This window comes from Pogoniulus pusillus, chromosome 37 (assembly GCF_015220805.1).
Source record: "Pogoniulus pusillus isolate bPogPus1 chromosome 37, bPogPus1.pri, whole genome shotgun sequence".
Lineage (NCBI taxonomy): Eukaryota > Metazoa > Chordata > Aves > Piciformes > Lybiidae > Pogoniulus > Pogoniulus pusillus.
Window position 1 is genome coordinate 1901264 of NC_087300.1, and position 25958 is coordinate 1927221.

At 56.5% G+C, this 25958-nt stretch overlaps 2 protein-coding genes across 3 annotated transcripts; one reads left to right on the top strand and one right to left on the bottom strand.

Annotated features, from left to right (window-relative positions):
• Positions 1-957: 957 nt before the first annotated feature.
• On the top strand, positions 958-5790 carry PPIE (peptidylprolyl isomerase E). Its single transcript, XM_064172716.1, has 10 exons — positions 958-1032; positions 1110-1208; positions 1334-1377; positions 2035-2061; positions 2274-2355; positions 2964-3064; positions 3194-3317; positions 3400-3585; positions 4887-5029; positions 5425-5790. Exons 1-10 carry the CDS (start codon positions 1002-1004, stop codon positions 5491-5493), a joined length of 906 nt encoding a protein of 301 aa, XP_064028786.1. The 5' UTR covers positions 958-1001; the 3' UTR covers positions 5494-5790.
• A 1884-nt stretch (positions 5791-7674) lies between these two features.
• On the bottom strand, positions 7675-23305 carry LOC135190914 (bone morphogenetic protein 8B-like). 2 transcript variants are annotated; one of them, XM_064172714.1, is made up of 7 exons: positions 22810-23305; positions 16414-16606; positions 15519-15667; positions 14104-14301; positions 13411-13490; positions 12344-12454; positions 7675-9060 (listed from the first exon to the last, which is right to left on the bottom strand). In XM_064172714.1, exons 1-7 carry the CDS (start codon positions 23222-23224, stop codon positions 8911-8913), a joined length of 1296 nt encoding a protein of 431 aa, XP_064028784.1. In that variant the 5' UTR covers positions 23225-23305; the 3' UTR covers positions 7675-8910. The 2 variants fall into 2 exon arrangements, with proteins under 2 accessions (XP_064028784.1, XP_064028785.1); XM_064172715.1 differs by having other exon boundaries at positions 16414-16598; positions 22810-23155.
• Between the last annotated feature and the right edge of the window lie 2653 nt (positions 23306-25958).

Consider the following 25958-nt stretch of genomic DNA (forward strand, 5'->3'; position numbering starts at 1 on the left):
AGCTAAGCAATGATCTAAGGGAAGAGTGAAGGGGTTTGGCTCCCTTGTCAGCCTCTGCTGGAGAGGTTTGTGTGCTTCGTAGAATCGTTTCGCTGGGAAGAGATGAAGTCCAACCTTTGACTCAGCACTGCCTGGTCACCACTAAGCCATGGCCCCCAGCACTACTCCATGGCTTTGAACCCTCTGCAGGGATGGAGACTCCACCACCCTGCAGAGAGTTTGACACCCCCTTTGTAGAAGAAACTGTTCAGCCTCAACCTCCCCTGGTGACTTAAACCTGGTTTGTCTCGTCCTATTGCTTGTTCCTTGGAAGGATGAAGTGTCCCCTACCTGTCTGTAACCTCCTCTAGGGATCCAGAGGGTCACTCCTCGGCTGCCTTTCCTCAGCTACTCCTCACCAGACCATTACCAGGTTTGCTGCCCTTCTGTGGACCTGGTCCAGCCCCTCCATGTCTTCGGAGTGGACCCAGTAGTTGAGCCGTGCCCTCACCAATGCCCAGTCTAGGGGGACAATCCCTGCCCTGCTCCTGCCGGCCCCAGCATTGCCGCTCCAAGCCAGGCTGCTGCTGGGCACCGCCGGCTGGCACTCAGCCGCCTCTGGCCCGGCCCTTTTCCGCCGCGGGGCCGCAGGGGGGCTGTGAGCCGGGGCAGCAGAGCCGCTGCTCGGGGCGGCGCTCCCGCGGGCAGGCGGCGGGGCCGGGCGGCGCTGTCCCACTCCCCCCGGCGGCGCTGTCCCACTCCCCCCAGCGGCGCTGTCCCACTCCCCCCAGCGGCGCTGTCCCACTCCCCCCAGCGGCGCTGTCCCACTCCCCCCGGCGGCGCTGTCCCACTCCCCCCAGCGGCGCTGTCCCACTCCCCCCAGCGGCGCTGTCCCACTCCCCCCAGCGGCGCTGTCCCACTCCCCCCAGCGGCGCTGTCCCACACCCCCCAGCGGCGGGGCCCGGCGGCGCCGTTCCCGTTCCGGCGGAAGCTGCGGCGGCGGTTCCGGGGCGGGCGGGAAGATGGCGACCACCAAGCGGGTGCTGTACGTGGGTGAGTGGCGGGGCCGGGCGCTGCCCGGGCGGCGGGGCCGGGGCCCGCAGGCGGTGACAGCTGTGTCCGCCCCGCAGGAGGGCTGGCGGAGGAGGTGGACGAGAAGGTCCTGCACGCAGCCTTCATCCCCTTCGGCGACATCACCGACATCCAGATCCCGCTGGACTACGAGACCGGTGCGTGCGTGGCGCCGGGGCTGCGCCGCTGCGGAGCGGCAGTGCCGGCGGGCGGAGAGCCGCCGCGGGGCGGCCGTGGGAGCGCCGTGGCCGCTGCCCGTGACCGCCTGCTTGTGTCTCCGCAGAGAAGCACCGGGGGTTCGCCTTCATCGAGTTCGAGCTGGCGGAGGTGAGCAGGGGAAAGGTGGTGCAGCTGCTTGGGTCCTGCTCTGCCTGCCCTGCTGCTCCCGGAGCCGGGAAAGCTGGGAAAGACCTTTAGGATCGTCGAGTCCCAGCCCTGACCCAGCGCTGCAGGTCACCCCTGAGCCGCGTCCCCGGCACCACATCTCCGTGGCCTTGGAACCCCTGCGGGGGACTCCAGCTGCACTCGGCAGGGACATCTGCAGCTAGGGCAGGTTGCTCAGAGCCCCACACGTCCTCTCCCGGAGTGCTTCCAGGGATGGGGCAGCTCCCACCCCTCTGGGCAGCCTGGGCCAGGGTCTCACACCCTCAGTCTCAAACGTTTCTTCCTTCTCCCCAGCCTGAACCTCCCTCTTTTAGCTTCAGACCATCACCTCTTGTCCTGTCACGACAGGCCCTACCCAAAAATCTGTCCCCAGCCTTCTAAGTGACCCCTTTTGAGTCCTGAAGGGCCACCAGGAGGTCTCCTTGGAGCCTTCTGTTCTCAGCCCTGCAGCAGTTCTTGCTGCCCCGGGGTAGCTGAGGGTCAGGAGCACAGCCCTTGGGCAGGCTCGGTCGCAGTGAGAGGCTGGGGTGGGATGTGCTGAGCCTTCTGCTTCGAGGAGGAGCAATGGTGGCAAAGGTTCCCTTCCCTTTCTCTTGGCAGGACGCAGCAGCAGCTATTGACAACATGGTATGGACCTGCTCCTGCTCAGCCCTGGGCATAGGTGGCTCTGCTGTCCCCCGCAGTGAGGTCCTGTGTGGCACGGGTGGCACAGAGAAAGCCAACTCTCTTCTCCCCTGGATTCCTCTGCCTGCAGGGGTTTGGTGGGGCATGGGGGCTTTTCTTTTTGTTTTACCTTTTGTTGGGCTTTGTCCTTGGGGTTTTTCCCCCCTCCATTGCAGAACGAATCTGAGCTCTTTGGCAGGACAATTCGTGTCAACCTGGCCAAACCAATGCGCATTAAAGAAGGATCCTCCAGGCCTGGTGAGTTGCTGTCCCATGGATGCTCAGAGCTTCTTGCATCACCTGCTCAGGCACAGCCTCTGCATGCTGCTCAGGTCCTCCTTGGATCCATTAGCCCCCAGAGATGTGGTTCTGCCTACAGTTAAGGGATCTTGAAGATCTGAGCAGCATCCTGATAGGACCACAGGGTGCTAGAGGTTGGAAGGGACCCAAAGAGATCATCCAGTCCAATCACTCTGCCAGAGCAGGAGCATCCAATCTAGCTCAGGGCACACAGGAACACATCCAGACAGGCCTGGAAAGGCTACACAGAAGGAGACTCCACAGCCTCTCTGAGGAGCCTGTGCCAGGGCTCTGGGACCCTTCCAGGCAAGAAGTTCCCCCTTGTGTTGAGCTGAATCTCCTGTGCTGCAGCTTCCATCCACTGCTGCTTGTCCTGTCCCAGGGAGCAAGTGAGAAGATAACCAGACCATAACCCAGGATACTGCCCAGTTCCCTGGATGGAGCACTCTTGGCTGCACTTCTAATTGCCACATCTCAGATCCACATCCCTGACCTCTGCAGCCCTGTGCATGCTCCTGTGTGGTCCCTCAGTTCCTCTGCTCTGACCTTTCCTTCTCCTACTTCAGTCTGGTCAGATGATGAGTGGCTGAAGAAGTTTTCAGGGAAGACTTTGGAGGAGAACGCAGAGGAAGCAGGAGCAGAGGCCCCCAAAACAGAGGCACAGGAGGTAGGGTAAAGAACCGGAGCTGCCTGCAGCTCTGCTGTCTCAGAGCCTGGGAGCACGAGGCAGGCTGTCGCTGGAGGCAGAGCAGAGGAATGTCATCTCCAGTTGCTTTTTGTCCCTTTTCCTGCCCAGGGTGAGCCTCCTGCCAAGAAAACCAGGGTCAACCCTCAGGTTTTCATGGACATCAAGATTGGGAACAAGCCCGCGGGGCGGCTGCAGATCCTCCTGCGCTCAGATGTGGTGCCCATGACCGTGGGTGAGTAGGAGCTCAGCCTGGTGGTGTGGTGGCTTCCAGCTGTGGCACAGCTCTCACTTCTCTCCCCTTTGCCCCCAAACAGAGAATTTCCGTTGCCTCTGCACCCACGAGAAGGGCTTTGGCTTCAAGGGCAGCAGCTTCCACCGCATCATCCCCCAGTTCATGTGCCAGGCTGGCGACTTCACCAACCACAACGGCACTGGAGGCAAATCCATCTATGGGAAGAAGTTTGATGATGAAAACTTCATTCTCAAACACACAGGGCCAGGTAGAGCCATCTAGGATGGGGACTGACCTGTTGGAAGGCAGCGAAGGGGAAAGGGACCTGAGGGTCCTAGTTGACTGTGAGCCAGCAATGTGCTCTGGTGGCCAGGAGGGCAGTGCCATGCTGGGGTGGATTAGAAGGGCTGTGGTTAGTAGGTCAAGAGAGGTTCTCCTGCCCCTTTGCTCTGCCCTAATGAGGCTGCATCTGGAGTACTGTGTCCAGTTCTGGGCCTCCCAGTTCAAGAGGGACATAGAACTGCTGGAGAGAGTCCAGCACAGACATACTGAAGAGAATGGAACAGCTCTGTTAGGAGGAGAGCCTGAGGGAGCTGGGGCTGTGCTGCTGGGAGGAGACTGAGAGGTGACCTCAGCAATGGTTATAAATGTGAGGGGACACAGCCTCAAGCTGTGCCAGGGCAGGTTGAGACTGGATGTTAGGAGGAAGTTGTTGGCAGAGGGAGTGATTGGCACTGGAATGGGCATCCCAGGGAGGTGGTGGAGTTGCTGTGCCTGGAGGTGTTGAAGCCAAGCCTGGCTGGGGCACTGAGTGCCATGGTCTGGTTGGTTGGGCAGAGCTGGGTGCTAGGTTGGGCTGGCTGAGCTTGGAGGTCCAGAAATACTCAAGACCTGCCTGGATGTGTTCCTGAGTGATCTGGTGTAGGTGATCCTGGTCTCACAGGGAGGTTGTACTGGATAAGCTTTGGAGGTCCCTTCCAGCCCCTGATATTCTGTGATCTTCCCAGGCAGGATGTCTCAGCATCACCTAAGGGGTCACACTTGGGCTGGTTAGAGCTAGGCTGTGTTGACAGCAGCAGCCCTGAGTTGTGATCTGCGTTGGCCAAACGCTTCTGCCACGGTGTAGAATCTGCCATGGTCAAACCATTCTGTGTTACCAGCAGAAATGCATCATTCCCTCTCCACCTGTGGAGGTGCTCTGGCTCCCAGTATCACAGACTGGAGAGAGCACTCCAGAGCTGCTTTCCTGTTTGATTTTGAAGGAGGGATGTCAGAGTGTGGCTGTGAGAAGCAGCAAAAAGCCAGCAGGTTTGTCTCTGCTGAAACAGCCTTCTTGTTCCTGCAGCTAAAGAGAGGGGAGCAGTCCCTGCCCCTTCCCATCTTTCTTGGTTGTAAAGTGTTTCTCTCTCTCTCCACAGCTGCTTTCCAGTAGTTTCTGTCCAGTTTGCTATTTAGAGACTCTCCTGAAACCTAACAGCATTTTGCAAGGCTTGGGAATGGGTTTGGCTGGCAGCAGTGGCTCACCTGCTGGAGCCTCCCCAGCCACAGCACAACCCTTTTGCACCACAGGGCTGTTATCCATGGCCAACTCTGGCCCAAACACCAATGGCTCCCAGTTCTTCATCACTTGTGATAAGACAGACTGGCTGGATGGCAAGCACGTGGTGTTTGGGGAGGTGACCGAGGGCATGGACGTGGTGCGGCAGATTGAGGTAGGTCAGGTCAGAGTCCCCTTCCTTCCCTCCTTCCTTCCCCTCTTCCTTTCTCCCTTCCTTCCCCCCTTCCTTCCCTCCTTCCTTCCCCTCTTCCTTTCTCCCTTCCTTCCCCCCTTCCTTCCCTCCTTCCTTCCCCTCTTCCTTTCTCCCTTCCTTCCCCCCCCTCTTCCTTTCTCCCTTCCTTCCCCCATTCCTTCCCTTCTTCCTTCCCCCCTTCTTTCCCCCCTTCCTTCCCTTTTTCCTTCCCCTCTTCCTTCCCCCCTTCCCTCCCCCCTTCCTTCCCCTGTTCCTTCCCTCCCTTCTTTTCCCCTTTCTTTCCCTCCTTCTTTCTCCCCTTCCTTCTCCCCTCCTTCCATTTTGTGCTTTTAATTCCTGATGCTCTTTCCTCAAAGGCTCAAGGCACCAAAGATGGGAAACCCAAGCAGAAGGTGATCATCTCTGACTGTGGGGAGTGCCCCTGAGCTCAGCCCTAAGAGTGGGCTGGATGGGATGAGGCTGGCCAGGAAGGGGCCAGAGAGAGCTGGCTGGGGTGGCACAGCCCCATGAGCCCCTGGCAGTGCCCAGCACCTGCAGCTTCTGTCAAAATCCCCCTGCAAAGCTTGGAGTGAAGATGCCTGTGGACAGTGCTGTGGGGGTCTGACCCCCCACGAGGACTAAATTATATCTCAGCCTGTGCTGCCCAGGGCAGGGCTGCTTCTGCTGCTGTGTCCTGGAGAGTCTTTTGTGTTTGGTAAATATAAAACTTAGTTTTGAAAGTAGTGAGGACCTGCTCCTTCTCTTGAGTTCCTAACACCATGCACCGTGGGAGGATGCTTTGCTTTGCTTTTGAGCCAAGATGCCCCTTTCTTGTTGGGTGTTTTTGGCTTTTGGCACCTTCTCAAGTCCAGTGCCCAACTCCTGGCTCCGGGGGAAGCTGTCCCTGCCAGGGGAAGGGGAGCAGAGCTGCATCCCTCACTCTCCTCCAGCAGCAGGATCTGGTGGAGGCAGGTTTGGTGGCCCTGGCTCTGCAGTGTTCTTTCCCAGCAGCAGAGGGAGGCAGGACTCCATCCGGCAGCCCCGAGCCAAAGCCATCTCCGTCCTACAGCTCCACTTCCATTTGCTGGGATGTGTCAGTGGGAGGGCAGAGCCTTGGCTGAACAGGGCAGGTGATGGAAGCCTTCCTGCAGGAGGCAGCACGGCACAGAGCCACCAGCACATCCTGGGCTGGATTTCACCTGCAGTGAGCAGTGCCCTGGACTGCAGCAAGAGCAGTGTGGGCTGCAGGGCAAGGGAGGAGATTCTGCTCTCCTCAGGCCCCTCCTGGAGTCTTGGGTGCAGTTCTGCAGCCCCCAACACAAGCAGGACATGGAAGTGTCGGAGCCAGTCCAGAGGAGGCCACCAAGATGCTGAGAGGGCTGCAGCAGCTCTGCTCTGAGGCCAGGCACTGGCACAGGCTGCCCAGGCAGGTGTTCAAGGCCAGGCTGGATGAGACCTGTTCTAGTGGGAGGTGTCCCTGCCTATGGCAGGGGGATGGAACTGGCTGATCCTTGAGGTCCCCTCCAGCCTAACCCATTCTCTGATAAAAACCTTTCCAAAGAAGCAGGACTCTTTCTGGGGCAGGCATGCACAGGGAGTAGTCCTGGATTTCGGTGGTTTCTTGGGATGCTTCCTTTTAAATTTGGTTAAGGCCTGCCCTGCAGTGCTGTGTTCAGCTGTGGAGCTCTCTGGAGATAGCCAAGACCTGCCTGGATGTGTTCCTGTGTCATCTGGTCTAGGTGATCCTGCTCTGGTAGGAGGGTTGGACTGGATGGGCTTTTGAGGTCCCTTCCAGCCCTGATTCAGCTCTGATTCTGTGACATGGACCTGACTGAGTGGGTGCAGAGGAGGCCATGAAGGTGACCAGGGGGCTGGAGCAGCTCTGCTATGAGGTCAGGATGAGGGAGCTGGGAGTGTGCAGCCTGGAAGGGAGAAAGCTGCAGGGGGACCTTAGAGCTGCTGCCAGTGCCTGAAGGGGGCTACAAGAAGGGACTTCCAAAGGCCTGCAGGGACAGGACAGGACAGGAGGCAATGGTTTGAAATGAGAGCAGAGCAGAAGGAGATTGGCTGTGAGGAACAAGTTCTGCAGCAGGAGCCTGCTGGAACACTGCAGCAGCTTGCCCAGGGAGGTAGCTGAGGCCTCATGCCTGGCAAAGTGAGCCTCAGCAGGACTCAGCAGCCTGCTCTAGCAGAAGATGTCCCTGCTGAGTGCAGGGGAGTTGGACTGGATGAATTTTGGAGGTCCCTTTTAACCCACCCCATTCTAGGATGATTTTAATGACCCAAGGTTCCCTCAGCTCCCTGAGCTGAGGACCAGGCCAGGCCTTTTCCTTTTCAAAATCACAGCAAATAAGTAACTTAATTGTGCAAACAGCACAAATTGTGTGGTTGCAGCTCCAGCAGGAGCCCAGGGCAGGCATCCACCTCTGAACACAGCTGAGCAACCACAGCCTGCCCTGAAATTCACACCACAGCCCTTTGGCCAGGCTCATTTGTGAGCAAACAGGTACATTTTTAGCTGACCCTGGGTACTTTTCCCCCCTCCCTCCACCCCTCCCCATCCTCCAAACAGAGCTCTGCTGTGCTGTGACATTTATTTTATGACAAAGAGTGAGAGAAATTCGGTGTTGACTTTCCAGCCCAGGTGTTTATTTTATGTCAGTGCCACAGCTCAACAGGGACTGAGGGGTTTTGATGTTGGGGTTTGGGTTCTGATTGATTTCCAGCTGAGTTTGGTGAACTGGAAGCAAACAGGAGCAGGTTAGGCAGCCAAGCTGCTTAGCTGGCCAAGGAGGGAGTGTGATGAAGGGAATTAAAAGCACTTGGTTAGAGGTAGGTTAGAAACAACTCAGTCCCAGAGCAATCTGGATGCTTCCTCCCTTATCCTGGTTCCCCTTCAGCTCCAAATGCCTCCCCCCCAGGACCCTGCAGCAGCCTGGCAGGTATCAACACAGCAGCCAAGGAGAAAGGAGAGGCAGAAGCAGGCACAAAGCTTCTCTTTCCTGTATTTGTAGGTAGGGATCTGGCTGGACCTGTCCCACGTGGCAGAGGGAAAGGTTCCTGCTGTTCACAGCCACTTCCAGGCAGGGCTGGGAGGGATTCATTAATTACTGATGATTAATGATTGCTCCTGGGCTTTGCTGTGCTGCAACTCGTGGCACTCCCACACAGGCAGCAGGACCCCAGCGCCGCATTGCTCTGGGGGTGGGATGGGGAAGGGGACAGGGATGGGGACAAGGTTGAGATGTTCAGGGGTGGAGCATTCAGGGAATGAAGACAGGGACAGGGTTGGGATGTTCAGGGGTGGGACATTCATGCAGTGGGGACAGGGACAGGGTTGGGATGTTCAGGGATGGGGAAAGGAACAGAAATGGGACATTCATGGATGGTAACAGGGACAAGGATGGGATGTTCAGGGATGGGATGTTCAGGAATGGGACTTTCAGGGATGGGGACATGGGCGGGAGGAAAATTTAGGGATGGGCTATTTAGGGATGAAGATAGGATGGAACATGCAGGAATGGGGTAAAGGACAGGGATGGGACATTCAAGGATGGGGACAGGGACAGGAATGGGAGGTTCAGGGATGGGGACTGGGATGGAACATGCAGGAATGGGGTAAAGGACAGGGATGGGACATTCAAGGATGGAGACAGGGATGGAACATGCAGGACTGGGGCAAAGAGCAGGGATGGGACGTTCAGGGATGGGGACAGGGACAGGAATGGGATGTTCAGAGAGGGAAACAGGGATGGAACATGCAGGACTGGGGTAAAGGACAGGGATGGGACATTCAGGGATAGGGATGGGGACAGGGACAGGAATGGTATGTTCAGGGATGGGGAGGAGATGGGCCCCAGCTGTCAGTGGCAGCCACACGACTTCACCACCATGTTGCGGTGCTTCTTGAGGATGACATTGTTGTTGCTGTCGTAGTAGAGGACAGAGGTGGCACTGAGCTTGGTGGGGGCACAGCACGCCTTGGGCACAGCCTCAGGCTTCATCAGGTGAACCTGGGGTGGGTGAATGGAACATCTATGATCTAGAGATGGTAGGAAGCTTTTTGCAGTGAGGTGAGACCTTGGCACGGGTTGCCCAGGGAGGTTGTGGAGCACAGAAGCACCCAATGTGATCTTTGATCTTTGCTCACATTGGGTGCTTCTGTGCTCCACAGCTTCCCTGGAGATGTGGATTCTGTGCTCCACAACCTCCCTGGAGGTATTCAGGACCAGGCTGGAAGAGCCCTTGAGCAACCTGTTCTAGTGGGAGCTGTCCCTGCCTATAGCAGAGGGTTGAAACTGAACGAGCTTTGAGCTCCCTTCCATCCCTAAACCATTCTCTGCTTCCATGAGCATCATCTCCAGACAGAAGAAGAAGAAGAGGGGAGGGGGAACCAAACCAAAACACCAAACCAGTTCTTAACTGCAGTAAAAATAAAGCCCTGAGTGAATGAGGAGATTATTTGCAGCTTTTTTACACAAATATTTATCCAGTCCTTGCTGCAGTTTATATTGGAGCAGGGTTTGTGGCACTCTGCTGGCCAGGCAGCCCCTTTGCTCGTTTGGGATTTTTTTTGGGGGGGCTTTTTTTTCCTCTCTGTAAATAGGCAACTGGCTAGGAAATGAAAAAAAAGAAGTAATCAAAATGCCCCGAGGGCAGTGCAGGTCTCACTCCCTGCGTGGGTGGAAGGTGCTGGGGAGAGATTCTCCTCCAGGGCTTCAAATTCAACCTTGTGCACTGAAACTGTAAGCACCCCACACCTCTGACCATGGCTCTCCTTCATTCCCAGCTCAGGACAGAGGTTATCCCAGGAAAACTGACTGCAAGGTCAGCTGGGATGAGGCAATGTTAAGCACCAATTTAAGCTGGGCAGTGAGTGGCTTGAGACCCCAGACCTCTCTGACCATGACTGTCCTTTATTCCCAGCTCAGGACAGAGATTATCCCAGGAAAACTGAGTGCAAGGTCCTGCATCTGGGTGGAGGCAATGCCAAGCACCAATCTAGGCTGGGCAGTGCCTGGCTTGAGAGCAGCCCTGAGGAGAGGGACTTGGGGGTGCTGGTGGAGGAGAAGCTCAATGTGAGCTGTCAGTGTGCTCTGGCAGCACAGAGAGCAGCCAGAGCCTGGGCTGCAACCAGAGCAGGGTGGGCAGCAGGGCAGGGAAGTGATCCTGCCCCTTTGCTCCCCACTGCTGAGATCCCATCTGGAGTACTGCATGCAGTGCTGGAGCCCCTGGGACAAGAGGGACATGGAGGTGCTGGAAGGTGTCCAGAGGAGGACCACAAGGAACGAGCAGAGGGCTGGAGCTGCTCTGCTGTGAGGAGAGACTGAGGGAGTTGGGGCTGTGCAGTCTGGAGAAAAGGCTCCCAGGTGACCTTCTTGTGGCCTTGCAGGTTCTTAAGGGGGCTACAAGAAAATTGAGGAGGGACTTTTTAGGCTGTCAGGTAGGGATAGGACTGGGGGGAATGAAACAAAGCTGGAAATGGGGAGAGTCAGCCTGGACTGTTAGGAAGAAGTTCTTCATCATGAGAGTGGTGAGAGCCTGGAAGGGGTTGCCCAGGGAGGCAATGGAAGCCTCATCCCTGGAGGTGCTTAAGGCCAGGCTGGATGAGGCTCTGGGCAGCCTGATCTAGCATGAGGTGTCCCTGCCCATGGCAGGGAGGTTGGAACTGGCTGATCCTTTTGGTCCCTTCCAGCCCTGACTGATTCTATGGCTCCCTGTGCTGCAGAAGCTGGGATTCTGCCTGCTGCCTTCAGCCCTAGCTGGCTCTCCCCGGCCATGTGTGATTGATTTATTGCAGGGGCAGCCCAGCTCTCCCAGCTCGGAAGTTTGGTGTTTTCGCTTGTCAAACCCTGCTATTTGCAGCACAAGCTGGGGCTGGCATCGTTCCTCAGTCGCCTTTGCTCCGGCGCTTCCCAGAAGAGCCAGACCCGGGCGCCAGGTGATTCACATCCTGCCCGAGCAGCTCCGCTCTGCGAAGCGCGTTTGGGTCCAGGGGTGTAGGGCAGGGGAGATTCCCCTCCCTGCCGCTGCCAGGAGCCTCTCCGGTTCCGGGACCTCTGGCAGCTTCACTAACGGCGAAATGAAACCCCCTCCGGGTGCCACCTTCAAAGGCTCGGCAGAGGACTCGGCGCTCCCTGTAATTAACCGCGAACAGCGGAGCCGGTGCGGCTCTGCCCTGCCGGTGCGGCTCTGCCCTGCCGGTGCGGCTCTGCCCTGCCGGTGCGACTCTGCCCCGCCGGTGCGGCTCTGCCCCGCCGGTGAGACTCTGCCCTGCCGGTGCGACTCTGCCCTGCCCGTGTGGCTCTGCCCTGCCGGTGAGACTCTGCCCTGCCGGTGCGGCTCTGCCCCGCCGGTGCGGCTCTGCCCTGCCGGTGCGGCTCTGCCCTGCCGGTGCGGCTCTGCCCCGCCGGTGAGACTCTGCCCTGCCGGTGAGACTCTGCCCTGCCGGTGAGACTGCCCTGCCGGTGCGACTCTGCCCTGCCCGTGTGGCTCTGCCCTGCCGGTGCGGCTCTGCCCTGCCGGTGCGGCTCTGCCCCGCCGGTGCGGCTCTGCCCTGCCGGTGCGGCTCTGCCCTGCCGGTGCGGCTCTGCCCCGCCGGTGAGACTCTGCCCTGCCGGTGAGACTCTGCCCTGCCGGTGAGACTGCCCTGCCGGTGAGACTCTGCCCTGCCGGTGCGGCTCTGCCCTGCCGGTGCGGCTCTGCCCCGCCGGTGAGACTCTGCCCTGCCGGTGCGGCTCTGCCCTGCCGGTGCGGCTTTGCCTTGCCGGTGCGACTCTGCCGCTGTGTCTCTGCCCTGCCCGTGTGGCTCTGCCGCTGGGAGAGCAAACACTCACGGGGCAGGAAATTCCAGTAATTAAAGCATCACTGGGATGGGGGGGGGGGGGGGGGGAGGGGATTTTGGGGGGAAAAATAATTAGAGCATTAAAGTTTTCCTGCTTGGAATATGCTGAGCCCAATGCAAGTTGATGCTCTGAGAGACCTCACACCAAACCCTCACCAAGAGGCTGCATGGACAAGGTGATGCCCCCCCCTCCATACACACTCCCCCTCTCCACGGGGGCAGCCACCCAGATGTGCATGCACCTGTCCAGATGTGTGTGCATCCATCTAGATCTGCATGCCCCCACCCAGATGTGCACATCCCCCTGCCCGATCCAGCTGTGTGCACCCATCCGTCACTGGGAGCTGGAGCTAAACTGCAGCCTCTGACCTAAGCACTCTCAAACACACCCAAACCCAGCTCTTACTGGGACCCGTTTGGGTTCCCAGTGTGCCCCCTCAGCCTGCACTGACCAGGGACTGCAGGATGGCATGGTTGGTGGCATTCATGCAGGAGTCCAGGGGGAAGGCACAGTCCCCTTCGCAGTAGTAGGCTGAGTAACCCTGCGGGGCAATCACCCAGTCCTGCAGGAGGGAAAAGGAAGTTACAGCAGCAGCAGGGTGGGCTGCACCCCTTTATCCATGTCCCATACCCAACCCTCTCTGCACCCCTTCATCCATCCCCCAAACCCAACCCTCTGCACCCCTTTATCCATCCCTCTCTCCCAAAAGCAACCCTCCAGCTCCACCCAGAGTGGCTGTGCCAGCAGCAAGGACTTGTTTGTGGGTTTTTTCAGCTTGAGCCATGAGTTGTTTGGGGTCTCAGAACCATAAAAGACAGAACAGTGAGGGGCTGGAAGGGACTTCTGGAGCTCATCCAGTCCAACACCACCCCCCACCACCCCCCACTAAAGCAGGGCACCCACAGCAGCTTGCCCAAGAGGAGGGGTTGGAAGCTCTCCATAGAGGGAGACCCCACAGCCTCTCTGGGCAGCCTGCTCCAGGGCTCCAGCACCCTCACACCAAAGAGGTTTCTCTTCACCTTGAGGTGAAAGAGCCTGGATTCCAGTTTGGTGTCCATTGCCCTTTGTCCTGTCACTGGGCACCACTGGGAAGGGACTGGCCTCACCCTCCTGACACCCTTCAGGTGCTTGTGAGCACTGATCGGCTCCCCTCTGGGGCTGCTCTTCTCCAGGCTCAACACCTCCAGGGCTCAGCCTTTCCTCCTCACAGGGATGCTCCAGGCCCCTCAGCATCTTGGTGGCTCCCCTTTGAACTGGAGAGCCCAGAACTGGACACAGTCCTCCAGCTGTGGCCTCCCTGGGGCAGAGCAGAGGCTCAGGAGAACCTCCCTCATCCTGCTGGCCACACTCTTCTTAGTGCCCCCCAGGACACTTGGTGGGGCTTGGGGCTGTGACAATTCCTATTTGCCTTCCCACCTCCCAGGCTGGGGCTGTGGCAGAGAAGCCAGGCAGGGAGGGAGCTCAGAAACAGGGACAAGGATGGTTTCTTTTCCACCCCCTCTCCCAGGAGGAAGGTACCAGCCAGCCCAGGTCCTGGAAGCTGACGTAGAGCTCGTGGCGCCGGCAGACCTGGCGCCCGTCCGCGGCGTGGACATCGTCTGTGGGAGAAGGGGACAGTGTCAGCCCCTGGGGGTCATCATCCTGCATCCCACCCACACCCCCCCTGCTGCAGGCATCCCTGCTCAAGCCCTGTGATGGGGCTGAGCTCAGAAGACTGAAAGCAGAGGACCTGCCTTTGCTGTACAGAGGGAAAAGAAGCTGCAGACCAGCCTGGAATTTCATGCTCCGTGACTGGGATGAGGGAATTAGGCTGGGAAGGGTTAAATCCCAGCTCTGCTGACGGAGGAGTTGCTTTTGAGGCTTTCCCAGGCTAAATGGGTTTGGGAAAGGTGGAACTTCCCACTCTTCTCCTGCCTGAGTGGCTTCCTGGAGGTGTGACAACCTCCTGAGGCTGTGACACCCTCCCTGGGAAATGCCCTCCCAAGGTAGCCTCAAAAACAAGGGCAACCATGCCAAAAAAAAGCCCAAGCCCAGGAATTCCCCATGGAACATCACTTCCCTGGGGACACCTGCACCTCCCAGGCTGCAGACAACCCCCACAGCTCTTTGCTCTGCTTCCCTTGGGGCCAACCCGGGGAGTTCTGCCAAGGCAAGGTGCTAAGAGAAGGTCCCTCGAGCAGGAGGCCTCTTCTCAGCCCACGAAGCTCTCACCAAAAATCCCTGGCAGCTTGTTGGGGTGGGGGAGGTCATTGCCCTTCCTGGGCTGCTGCCTCCTCCTCGGGGGCTTGGCCGCCCGCGGAACACGTGCGGGGCTGGAGCTGGCCCTGAAGAAGGTCACCATGAAGGGTTGCTTGGAGCGGGGTGCTCGGCGCCCCAGCAGCCCTGCCGAGCCCGGGTCCACGCTGTGCCCTGCGGGGGTGGGAGCAGGGGAGGGTTTGCTGTCAGAATCAGCTGCTTTGGTCAAAGCAAAGAGGAAAGAAACACGGAGGGAATGCGCAGCGGAGAGCTGCGAGTTCAGCAGCCTGAGCTGGGCTGGCCCCAGGCTCCTGCTCTCCTCTTGCTGCCCTGGGCAGGTGGCTGATGGGCAGCCCACAGGCCTCATCCTGACCATGGTGTTGGCATGGTGGTGGGAGGGGGAAATGCTGGGGCTGGAGCTTGCAGAGGGCACTTCTCCATCCTCGTCCCCATTTTCAGCTCCACCTGCAACCTCATCCCCTCCATCCCCATCCCCAACATCTTGATCCCTATCTCAAACATCTTCTCTCTCATCCTCACCATCTTCTTTCCCATCCTCAGCCTCTCATTCCCATCCCCATTCCCATTATTCTCCACCCCTATCCCCACCATCTTCCTCTCTATCCCTATCTTCTTTCCCATCCAGCAATTCAGAGGCAGGCAGCCCATGGGGGTTGTGGAGTCTCCCTCTCTGGAGATGTTCAAGCCCCTCCTGGACAGATTCCTGTGTGATCTGCTCTAGCTGATCCTGTTCTGGCAGGGGGGTTGGACTGGATGAGCTTTCAAGGTCCCTTCCAGCCCCTAACATTCTGTGATTCTGTGGCAAAGCCCAAGTGGGACTCATTTTCCTCTTCACCACTGGGGAGGAAAGCTCAGTGCACTGGCAGGGAGCGAGAGAAGCATCCACAGCTGCCACTTCTACCCACGGGAGTGGAGATGCTCTTTGTGCTCCTCATTCCTCTGCCCCTGCCAAAGGTTTGGCCTCTTGGTGAGAAGGGTCTGAATGCTCCTCTGCACTCCCTGCAGGTGCCCAAGAGCCTTGTGGACGTGGCACTCTGGGACAGGGTTTAATGCCTGTGGTGGTGTTGGGTCGATGACCTCCGAGGCCTTTTCCAACTGAAATGATTCTATGAGGATCCCCCTCCCAGGTAAGGAGCTCATTAAGTGCTAATAGGGTTATTAACAGCCCACACCAGCAACCCCATTAGCATTAATGTCCTTGGGAGGCTTCCTGCTGGCACAGCCAGCTGAGTTCTGACGCCCACAGTTCTCCTTCATCGCTGGTAGTCTACAACTGCAGAGGTGAACCCTCCCCACCCCCCGCTGTGGCACCGAGAGGGGATCAGAGACTGCAGTTGCTGGGACACTGCAGGCAGCTGGGGCAGGCTCACCATCGTCTGTCTCCACGTAGAGTCGCAGCCCCAGGTTGTATTTCCCATCCACTAACCAGTGGTTGCTGGCAGCTGTGACGTCAAACACCAGCCAGCCCTCGGTGCCAGCACGCAGGTCCTGGACATCCAGCAGGAACAGGTCAGACTCCCTGTGGGAATGGGGAGAAAGCTGAGCAGGTGACTAAGAGCACCCAAGGGGCACCGACGTCAGGCAGCAGTCACAGTGCCTGCGTCCAGACAGGTCCTGGCGCAGCTGGGTCCGGATGGCGGCTCCCAGTGCCTCAGGCTGTGCTGGACACGATGGTGGCACCCTGGCAGCTGCCCTGAGAAAAGGAACCTGCCAGCCCGGGCTGGAGGGCGGAGGTGTGGCTTTGGGAGAGCGTGGGAACAGCTGGCAGCGGCCGTGGCGCTTCCCTTGGTGCCTGCACGGTGGTGGGAAGGGGAACCGCTGAGGCATCCCCATCCCCATTTTCAGCTCCAGCTCCATCCCCACCGTCTTGATCCCTATCCCCACCATCTTCTTTCCCATCCCCACCATCTTCTTTCCCATTCTCACCATCTTCTTTCCCATCCCCATCCTTCACCTGTATCCCCACTGTCTTCATCTCTATCCCTATCTTCTTTCCCATCCTAGTCCCAGTCCCCATCTTCATCCTCATCTCCACCCTCCTCCATCACTGACTTGATCTCCATCCCCACCATCTTCCTATCTCCATTATATTTTTTCCCATTCCAATCTTCATTCCTATTCCCATCATCATCTCCACCCCCACCCTCCTCCAGCCTCACCTCCACCTCTACCCTCACCATCTTCATCCCTGTCTCAGTTATCTTTTCCCCATCCCTTCTTTCCCTTCAGCCCTACCCCTTCCATCCTCACCCCTGTGGATGTCACCTGTTGGAGTGCTCAGCAGCCACCTCGTAGATGCTGATGTGCAGGCTGCTGTTGCTGTGCCCCCCAGCTCCTCGCGCCTTGTAGATGCGAAACTCAGCAGCGGTCACCGACTCCCCCGCGGGCACCTGGGTCAGGTCGAACCTGAACTCCTTCCAGTATGGCTTGGGTGAGAAGATGTCCCGGTCCTGCTCGACTGAGGAGCAGAAAGGGTCAGGGAGGACCACAGTGGAACCACAAAAGGTCAGGGAGGATCATGCTGGACCCACAAAAGTTCAGGGAGGACCACACTGGACACACAAAAGGTCAGGGAGGATCATGCTGGACTCACCAATGGTCAGGGAGGACAATGCTGCACCCTCAAAAGGGTCAGGGAGGACTATGTTGGACTCTCACCCCACCATGAGCCACCTCGCTGGGCTGAGCAGAGCCTCCCACCCCCTAACCTGCTTTGTCTCTAATCTGGGGACGACTTCCACTGTTCCTGAGCCTCACTGAGGTCTTGGCTGCTTCCAATTCCCAGCTCTACTCTCCCAAGAGCTTCAGTTTTGATGCCATCTCCCACACTTTTGCCCACCTCTGTAACCCACATCCCCACCCCCACCCCTGCCCCCAACCTCCTTTATTTATTACTAATTAAACTCCAATTAAAATGACAAATGCAGAGGCTTGGCCACGGCAGGAGCAGAGGGAAGCTGCCTCTGTGCCACGTTTGTGGGACCCCAGAGGGGGAAAACCTCACCCAAAAACTTGAGCTTTAGGGGTCAATGAGACCATTCTGAGCAAAAACTGGGGTTTCTAACACAAAATCTCCTGGGAGCAGGAGCTGAGGAGACAAACCCTTGGGGAATGCTCCTGGGATTCGGGATGGGGAGGAGTGGAGATTTCAGGACACTGAATGGGGAAGCAAAACTTCTGCAGGTTGGAGCTGGTTCTTGGAGTCCATAAAGCAAAACCTCACTGCCCTTTGGCTCTTTTTCTTCTAGGGCTTATTTTTCCTTTGTCTTCTTTTCCCCTCCTTCTTTTTATTTTTTTTCCCTTCTTTTTTCTTCTTTTCTTCCCCTTTCTTCTCCGTTCTCTTTTCTTCTTTCTTCTTCTCCTTTAATTCTTTCTTTTTCCTCTGTCTTCTTTTTCTTCTTCTCAATTCTCTTCCTTTCTTCTTTTTTATTTATCCTTCTTTCTTCTTCCTCCCTTCTTCTTCTTTCTTTTCCTTCTTTCCCTTCCTTCCTTCTTTCTTTTTCTTCTTCTTCCTCCTCCTTTCTTCTTTCTCCTTTTCCTTCTTTTGCCTTCTTTCTTCTTTCTTTCTTTTTCTTCTTCCTCCTTTATTCTTTTTTTCCCTTCTTTCTCCTTCTTTCTTCTTTCTTTCTTCCTTCTTATTTATCCTTCTTCCTCCTTTCTTCTTTCTTTTTCTTTTTCTTTTTCCTTTTCCGTCTTCCTTCTTCTTCTTTCTCCCTTCTCTCTGTTTCTTCTGTCTTTATTCTTATTTCTTCTTCTTCCTCCTTTATTCTTCTTTCTCCTTTCTCCTTTCTTTATTCTTATTTCTCCTCCTTCTTCTATTCTTCTTCTTTCTTCTTTTTCTTCTCCTCCTTCCTTCTCTTTTCTTCTTCTTTCTCCTTCTTTCTCTTTCTTCACTTTTTCTTATTTTCGTTTTCTTTTTCCCCCTCTGTTTTTCAGACCCCACATTCCCTCCAGCTCCTGGGCTCACCACAAGCTGTGGTATAAATAAAGCCCAGGGCCAGGCAGGCAGGGGCGGATGCGGAAAACGTTTCCTGCTCCCTGCCCAGCCAGCTGTGGCCAGCTGTGACCAGAAGGATGATGCTGTGGGGAGCTGGATCTGGCCTGCTCACCTCCACCCCAAGGGGAAGCATACACCACCCCACTCCCCCCCCCAGCCCTGCTGCAGCCCAAGCATTTTGGTTGGATAAGACCTTTAAGCTCACCCAGCCCAACCATTCCCTAACTCTGCACTGCTAATCCACAGCCCTCAGCACCACAGCTCTGCCTCCTTGGAGCACCTCCAGGAATGGGCATCCAAGCACCTCCCTGGGCAGCCTGTGCCAGGCTGTGAGACCCCTTTCAGACAAGAAGTTTCATAGAATCACAAACCTGTTCTGATCAGAAAAGCCATCTAAGGTCATCCAGCCCAACCATCAACCCACCACCACCACGGCCACTAAACCATGGCCCCAGGTGCCATGGGCACTCTTCTTCTAACTCCTCCAGGAATGGTGACTCCACCACCTCCCTGGGCAGCCTGTGCCAATGCCTCACCAGGCATTCTTCTAAAGGCCCACCTAAACCTCCCCTGGTGCAACTCAAGGCCATCTCCTCTCACCCCATCTCTTGCTGCTAGGGAGAAGATCCCAGCCCACACCTCCCTCCCCCCTCCTGTTGTCTGGCAAATGAATCAACGGCTGCAAAATCACAACCCTGCAGCAGGGGCTGCCCCCTGAAACCACCCAGATCCCTTCACCCAGGCAGAAAACTGGGTGCTGAACTGGGTGCTGGGGGTGTTGTGTGGCTGCTGGGCCCTCCCCAGATGCCCAGGAACCCATCGTGCCTGGGAACCTGCTATTGATTTGAGGTAGGTTGACTCAGCCTCATGGCCAACCCTCAATTATCTGTGGGTGGATTGTGGATGAGCCACACTGAATGAAAACCCAACCCAAGCTCTTCTGCTTTCCTTGCCCCTTCCCTTCAGTGTTTCATGTCTCACCCCTATGAGCTGCTGCACCTTTCCCCAAAGCTAAATGCCACCCTGTGCTCCCACCCCCCAAAATAATAAACTCAGGCTTAGACACCCATGGCCCTGGGCATGCTCAGCTCCAACCAAGCTGAGACCTGCTGCTTCCCAGGCCCAGTGTGCTCTGAATCTCTTCCCAGAGATGGAGTGATGGAGCTGCTGTCCTTCAGCATCCTACTCTCCAGGTTGTTTTTAGCTCTACTTTCTCCACGTGAACTTTCTCTGCTGCTATAAACTGAGCATCAGTCATAATTACTGGTCCTGGCTGCTCTGCATGATCATTTCAGACACTGAATTAGAAGGAAATGCCAGGGATATTCAACCACATCAAGCACTCCAAAGCCTAAAATAGGTTTAAAGGAGATGTGAGGGAGATGCCATCCTTCCCGTGCAAGCAGGAGAAAATAAGCTCCAGAGGCTTTCCAAAGCAGGCAAAGATTTTGGAGTTGTCCTGTAGCTGAGCCTCTGCCAGGCTTCTGCTCCATCTCCCAAGTGCTGCTTCCATCCTCTAGCGATGAGCAGCAGGATGACCATTCCCTGAGCTCCAAGAAGGGCACTGAGGTGCTGGAATGGGTCAAGAGAAGGGCAGCAAAGCTGGTGAAGGGTCTGGAGAACAGGGCTGGCGAGGAGCAGCTGGGGGAAAATGTGGCTTGCCAGAAAGTTCTTAGACTCAGGGACTGGTTTTGGGTGGAAGGAACCTTCAAAGGTTCCTGGGGGTCACTGAGTCTGATTCCCCTGCAGCCAGCAGGGACATGTGCAGCTAGAGCAGGTTGCTCAGAGCGCCAAACAACCTGACCTGCAATAGCTCCAGGATGGGGATCTATCACCTCTCTGGCATACCTGGGCCAGGGTCTCGCCACCCTCAGCATAAAAATTTCCTCCTCCTCTCCAGTGTGAATCTCCCTCTTTCAGTTCAAACCATCCCTTCTTGTCCTGTCCCAAAGGCCCCTAAAAAAAAAGTCTGTCCCCAGTTTTCTGCTCACTCCCTTGAAGCACTGAAAGGCCACAAGAAGGTCTCCCTGGAGCCTTCTCTTCTCCAAGCTGAACAAGCCCAACCCTCTCAGCTTGGCCTCACAGCAGAGCCCTTCCAGCTTTGCTGTGGCCCTGCAAGTGCTGCATCTCTCCTGATGCTCTGTGCTCAGCCCCATCCAACCACAGCCTGAGAGCCCAAGACCTCTGGTGGCAGACGGAGCTGCTCCACTGCTTCATCCCAATGGGTCCTGGAGGAATCCAGCCACATCCCAGGGCAGGGTGGATGTTGGGAAGGGCAAGGGAGGATGTGTGCTGGGATGAGCCATCACGGGGGGCTTGGGCATGCTGAAAGCCTCCTCCTCCTCCTCCTCGCCTTCCCGTTACAAGCCTCTCAGCTCTGTGATTATAGCCTGCTGGAACCATGACTCACAGGGCTGGTGGCTCGGCCCTGGCCGAGAAGAAATCTCAAAGCCCATCCTTACCCCAGGCTTAAAATTACACCTGAGTCCTTCAGCCAGAGCACAGAAATAGCACAGGGCAGGCTGACATCAAGGGCTTGATCTCCACACCAAGAGGGAGTGAGAAGAATGGGAGGGGTGGATCCACCGCCACCCCCAGCCAAAGGTGCCCGGTGGCCGCCCATGGCCCGGAGGCCCTGGCTGCCCAGCCTGGGACGTGTTGGTGCACTGGGGAGGTTTGTCATCCATTTCCCCTTCCCAGGAAAGAGGTGTGCCTTTGGGAGCCCTGCTCTGGCCTGGCTCACACAGGGCTACGTGGGGTGGCTGGGAGCAAAGAGGTCCAAGTGGCCAATGGAGCAGCGACTTGCCCCATTTGCATGTCCCAGCAGGGTAATTGTGCAGCAAATTATGCAGGCAAATGAAGGCCACAAACAGAGCTCATTAACACCAAGGGGCTGACGAAGCCACAGAAATCAAAGCCATTCAAATTGAAGGCTGGAAACTGCTCCCCAACTCCCCTGCTTACTCCAGGAGCACCAGGCATGGGAGCGGCACCAGCACCCCTGTGCCCACATCACTGCACCAGCATCCCTGTGCCTATCCCTATGCCAGTCCCCCTGTGTTAGCACTCCTGTGTCTACATCCCTGCACCAGCACCCATGTCTGCAACCTGCACCCCTGTGCCACTGTCCCTGTGCCCATCTCTGTCCTAGCACCCCTTGGCCCACATCCCTCCATCAGCATCCCTGCACCCACCATCACGAACCAGCACTCTTGCACCCACACCCCTGTGCCAGCACTGACACCTCCCAGGCAGCTTCCCAGACTCCCCTGAACATCCCACTCTGGTTGGCATCAAAGTTGGCCATTTTACAGCACCCTGTGCAGAGCCTGAAGGGGTTCAGGTGAGGAGAAGAGCCCTGTCTGGTCCTCGGTGCTGCCTGGTGAGGCATCATCTCGCCACATGCCCTTTGACAGCAACTAAATCCAGCCTTGCTCAGGACACCAGCCACATCTGCAGCTCACTGCCCCGTGCCTGCTGGCACCCTCTGCCTGCTCTCTGGCCCCTGGTCTTTGCACAGATGCTCCCCAAACTCTTTGAGCTTGGCCTGGACACCTGAACACCCTTTGAAGCAAAGAGCAGGGCAGGAAAAAAGCTCCGCACGTAAGCCCAGGTCTGTGCATCCCACCGGGTTCAGGGCACCCCAGTGCCTGCCCTTCTTGGGGGCAGCCCTCACCCCCCAGATTCTCGTGGCCCTGCTGATGCTGCTGGAAAAGGCTCAGCTTCGCCTGCTGCTCGCACGACAGCCTGGAGAGGGGCTGGTGGCTGGATCCTGGCATGGCTCGGGAACCAGCGGGGCGAGATTCCAGCAGTAATGAGCAGCCCTGAGGATTTGATTTGGAGGTGGGGATCGGTGCCCCACCGTGGGCAACCCCATCCACCCCACCAGGGCTGCCTGTGCTCCCCGTCCACCCCGCGGCCGGTTCCCGTGTGCCCACCGAAATGGGGAGCGCAGGGGTGGGCAGCAGCTCCTCAGCCCCAGCCCAGCTGGGTTCGCAGTTTCCCTCCACTGCATCACGGAGGCTGGGCTGGGAACGGAGCTTTCCCGCGGGGGTTGGGTCGGGGTCGCTTCGTCAGCTCGGGCAGGGCGGGTAGTGAGCTCTGGGTCGTGCCCGGTCCCGACAGTGCGGTTCCCGCAGCCCCGGGAGCTCCGACTCGCCGTGGGCTGCTCCCCGCTGCCTCTCCGGGCGCTACATTGCGCTTCTATCCCGATCCTGCCTGCGCTCTCCGGTCCCCGCGGTGCCCCGACAGGCTCCCGTCCTTTCCGTGCGTCCTGGTCTGCTCCGGTCCCCAGCTTCCCTCCCGCGTCCCGGGTCCTCCCCGGTCCTGACCAAGCCGCCTGGATCCTGCCCGTGCGCTCTCCAGTCTCCGCACGCTGCGGTCCCTCCGGTGCGCCCCGGTCTGCTCCGGTCCTGCCGGTCCCCCCGGTCCTGCCAAAGCAGCCTAAATGCTGTCCGCATACCCCCGGTTCCGTCCCCTCCCCGGGCTCCGGTCCTCCTGGTGCGTCCCAGTCCTGCCGGTACCGCGTAAGCCTAGATCCTGCCTGCATGTCCCCGGTCCCTCCGGTGCGCCTCGATGCCCGTGCAAGCCCCAGCTCTCCCGGTGACCCCCCGTAGGCTCCGGTTCCCCTTGCTGCCCCCAGTTCTCCCGGTGCCGCCGCTCACCCATATTGACGAGGCTGACAACGGTGTCTGCTCGGCTGACGACGCTGCCGGGCGGGGGGCTTTGGGTGCTGAGTCCGGTAAGTACCGGCCACGACACCGCCGCCTCCTCTTCTTCCTCCGCTTCTTCCTCCCCGGCCACGGCGTGATAGAGATCGAGCATGAAGAGCGGAGCGGCGGCGGCGGGGGTGCGGGCGGGGGCGCGGGGCCGGGGGCGCCCGGGCAGCCCCAGCACGGCCAGGATCTCCCGTTGTACATCTCGCCGCTCGCCGCCGCTCAGCCGCCGCTGGAGGAACCCGTGGAGACGGCGGCGGAGGACGCTGCCGCTGCCCAGCTGGCACAGAACCGCTGCCGCCCAGAGCAGTGCCAGGGCCCGCAACGGGTACCGAACTGCCGCTGCTCCGTGCCCCGGTCCCATGGCCACCGCCAGCGACCGGGGACCCCCCACCCCCCCACCCCCGGCGCCCCCCAGCCGCCAGCCGCGGCACGGCCCCGGGCACGGTCCCGGCACCGGACCGCCCCGGTGGGGCGAGGGAAAGGGATGGTCCTGGCGGCAGCACCGCCCCGGCCACGGCTGCGGGATGTCCCGGCCCTCCCCGCCTGGCGGGCCCCGGGGAATGGGGTGCAGTGCAGGGTACGTGCACCCGTGGGCAGGCATCCGAGTCTGTGGGCACTCAAACCCACGGACATGCATCCCTAGAGACGCTCAACACTGGACACCCAAACCCATGGGCACCCATCCCTAGGGATGTTCACCCTCATGGGCACCCACCCCTTACAGGTGCTTATCCTGTGGATAACCAAACCTGTGGGCTCCCAAACCCATGAGCACCCACTCCCATGGGCACCCAACCTGTGCACCCACCCTCTCAGGCCACCCATACCCATGTGCATACCCCCAACAATGAGTCTTCACCCCGTGCACCCACCCCTACAGACACCCAACACCCAGTGCAGGCACACACATCACCAGCTGCTCTCATGGACACCCAACTCCAAGAGCTACTCCCAGCACTTAGCATCCTCACCAGTGGGCACCCACACCACCACCAGGCACCTTCACCAGCACTCACCCATCCACCTGAGCCCTTTCATTTTGGGGGCTGGTGGTTTCCTGCTCCTTCTTGGATGGAAACCTGGGTGCAGCCAGCCCATGGCTGGCAGAGCCATCGGGATGAACAACTGCAGCTGCCAGACTTTGGTGGAGTCCAAGGCTGTGGAATAAAGCAGGAGTCCGGGGGGGAGTCAGTACTGCAAGCAAGTTTAATACAAAAGAAGTGTCTGGTTTGGAAACAATTCATTGGTAGAGCTTCAGGTTTTGCCTCAATTTAAACCAATTGAGAGAATCACACAGCAACGTGGTCTGAGCCAGGGAGGAGGAAGAGGAAGAAGTGCAGGAGCTCAGGTGAGCTCCTCTTTCCCCCCAGCCCATCTCCTGGTCACTGTTACAAAGGAAAAGGAGCATACAAAAGCCAGAGAGGAGTGTGCTGGTGAAGCTCATTCCAAGGACAAGCAACTGTGCGTGTGTTAAGTCCAGAGATTTGTCCTAGGAAGCAGAGGGTCACATCCATCTCAGCCTGGTTGGAAGTGGAATGACCCAAAATAATAATAATAATAATAATAATAATAATAATAATAATAATAATAATAAATAATAATAATAATAGGAAAGAAAATCCTAAAGAAGAAATGGAAACAAACAACGACTCTGGCAGGAGCACCTTGGGTTGTTTGCTCTCTCTAAGCCATGAATCCTCCCAGGAACCCTCTTGAGCTGCTACAGGATAGGTCTGAGCCATCCAGACCTGCAACCTCACCACCGAGTGGATTTCTCTACCCCCACCCCCCAATTCCCCCTCCCCTCCCACCAAGCATTTTTAACTCTTTAAAAACCAACTTATCAGGACAGCATTCCCCTCCCCCCCACACCCCTGTCCCCCCCAAGACAGCAACAGGGCAGGGACCTTTCAGCGTAGTGTGTGTGCAAATTTTATTGAGTCAAACTCCTGCTTTCTTCAGGTAAAACCACAGAGCTTTTAAAAAATAATAATAATTATCCATCATCATCATCATCATAACAACAATAATAATAATTAAGAATGGAAAACACAAGTTCCCCCCCCCCCCAAGTCCTCCTCACCTCACGTTTCGCCGGTTGAGGTATCTGTGATTTACAAAAGAGAGAGCTCAAGAGAGTTCCTTGACCAGTGGAGGATTCAGGTCTTTTGCTTTCTTAAATATAGTTTACCTTGCTGAGACAGCAAGTTAAGGTTTATAAAGATGCATTTAGGAAACAATCCTAAAAGATAAAGCAGGTTCACAACCCTGCACCGCGCAGAAATCCTATTTATAGCTCAGTTTGCCTTTACACTTTCACATCTTGACCTTTATTTTTCTTTCTTTTGGTTTGGTTTTTTTTTTTTATGCTTTTTTTCCCTTTCCTTTTTATTTTTTTTTTTTGCTTCCTTTTAATTTTTTTCCTTTTATTTTTTGTCTTCCTTTTTATTTTTTTCTTCTTTCTCTTTTTTTCTTCTTTCTCTCATTATTTTTTTGCCTTTTTAAAGATCTTTTTATTTTTCCTTTCCCCCCCCCTCCTTTCTCCCACCTTTTTTTTGTCCTTTTAGTTTTTCCTTTCTCTTTTTTCCTCTTTTTTCCTTTCACTTTTTTCCTTTTTTTTTCTTTCTCACTTTTCTTAATCTTTTTTCCTTTTATTTTTTCCCCTCTTAATTTTTTCCTTTCTCATCTCTTTTTTCTATTTCCTCTTTTTTTTCCTTTTCATTATTTTTCCTCTTTTTTCCTTTCTCTTTTTTATTTCCTCATTTTTTCCTTTTAATTATTTTTCCTCTTCAATTTGTTTTCTTTCACATCTTTCTTCTTTTTTATTTCCTCATTTTTTCCTTTTTTTTCCCCCTCTTTTTCTTTTCCATTTTCTCATTTTAATTTTTTTCCTCTTTTTTTTTCATTTATCTTTTTTCTTTTCTATTTCATTTTCTTCCTTGAAATTTTTTTCCTTTCTCATCTTTATTCTTTTTTCTTTTCTCATATTTTCCTTTTATATTTTTCCTTTCTCATATTTTTTCATCTCTTCTCATTTTATTTTTTATCATTTTTTTCTTTTAATTTTTTTCCTCATCTCCTTTTTCTCCTTTTAT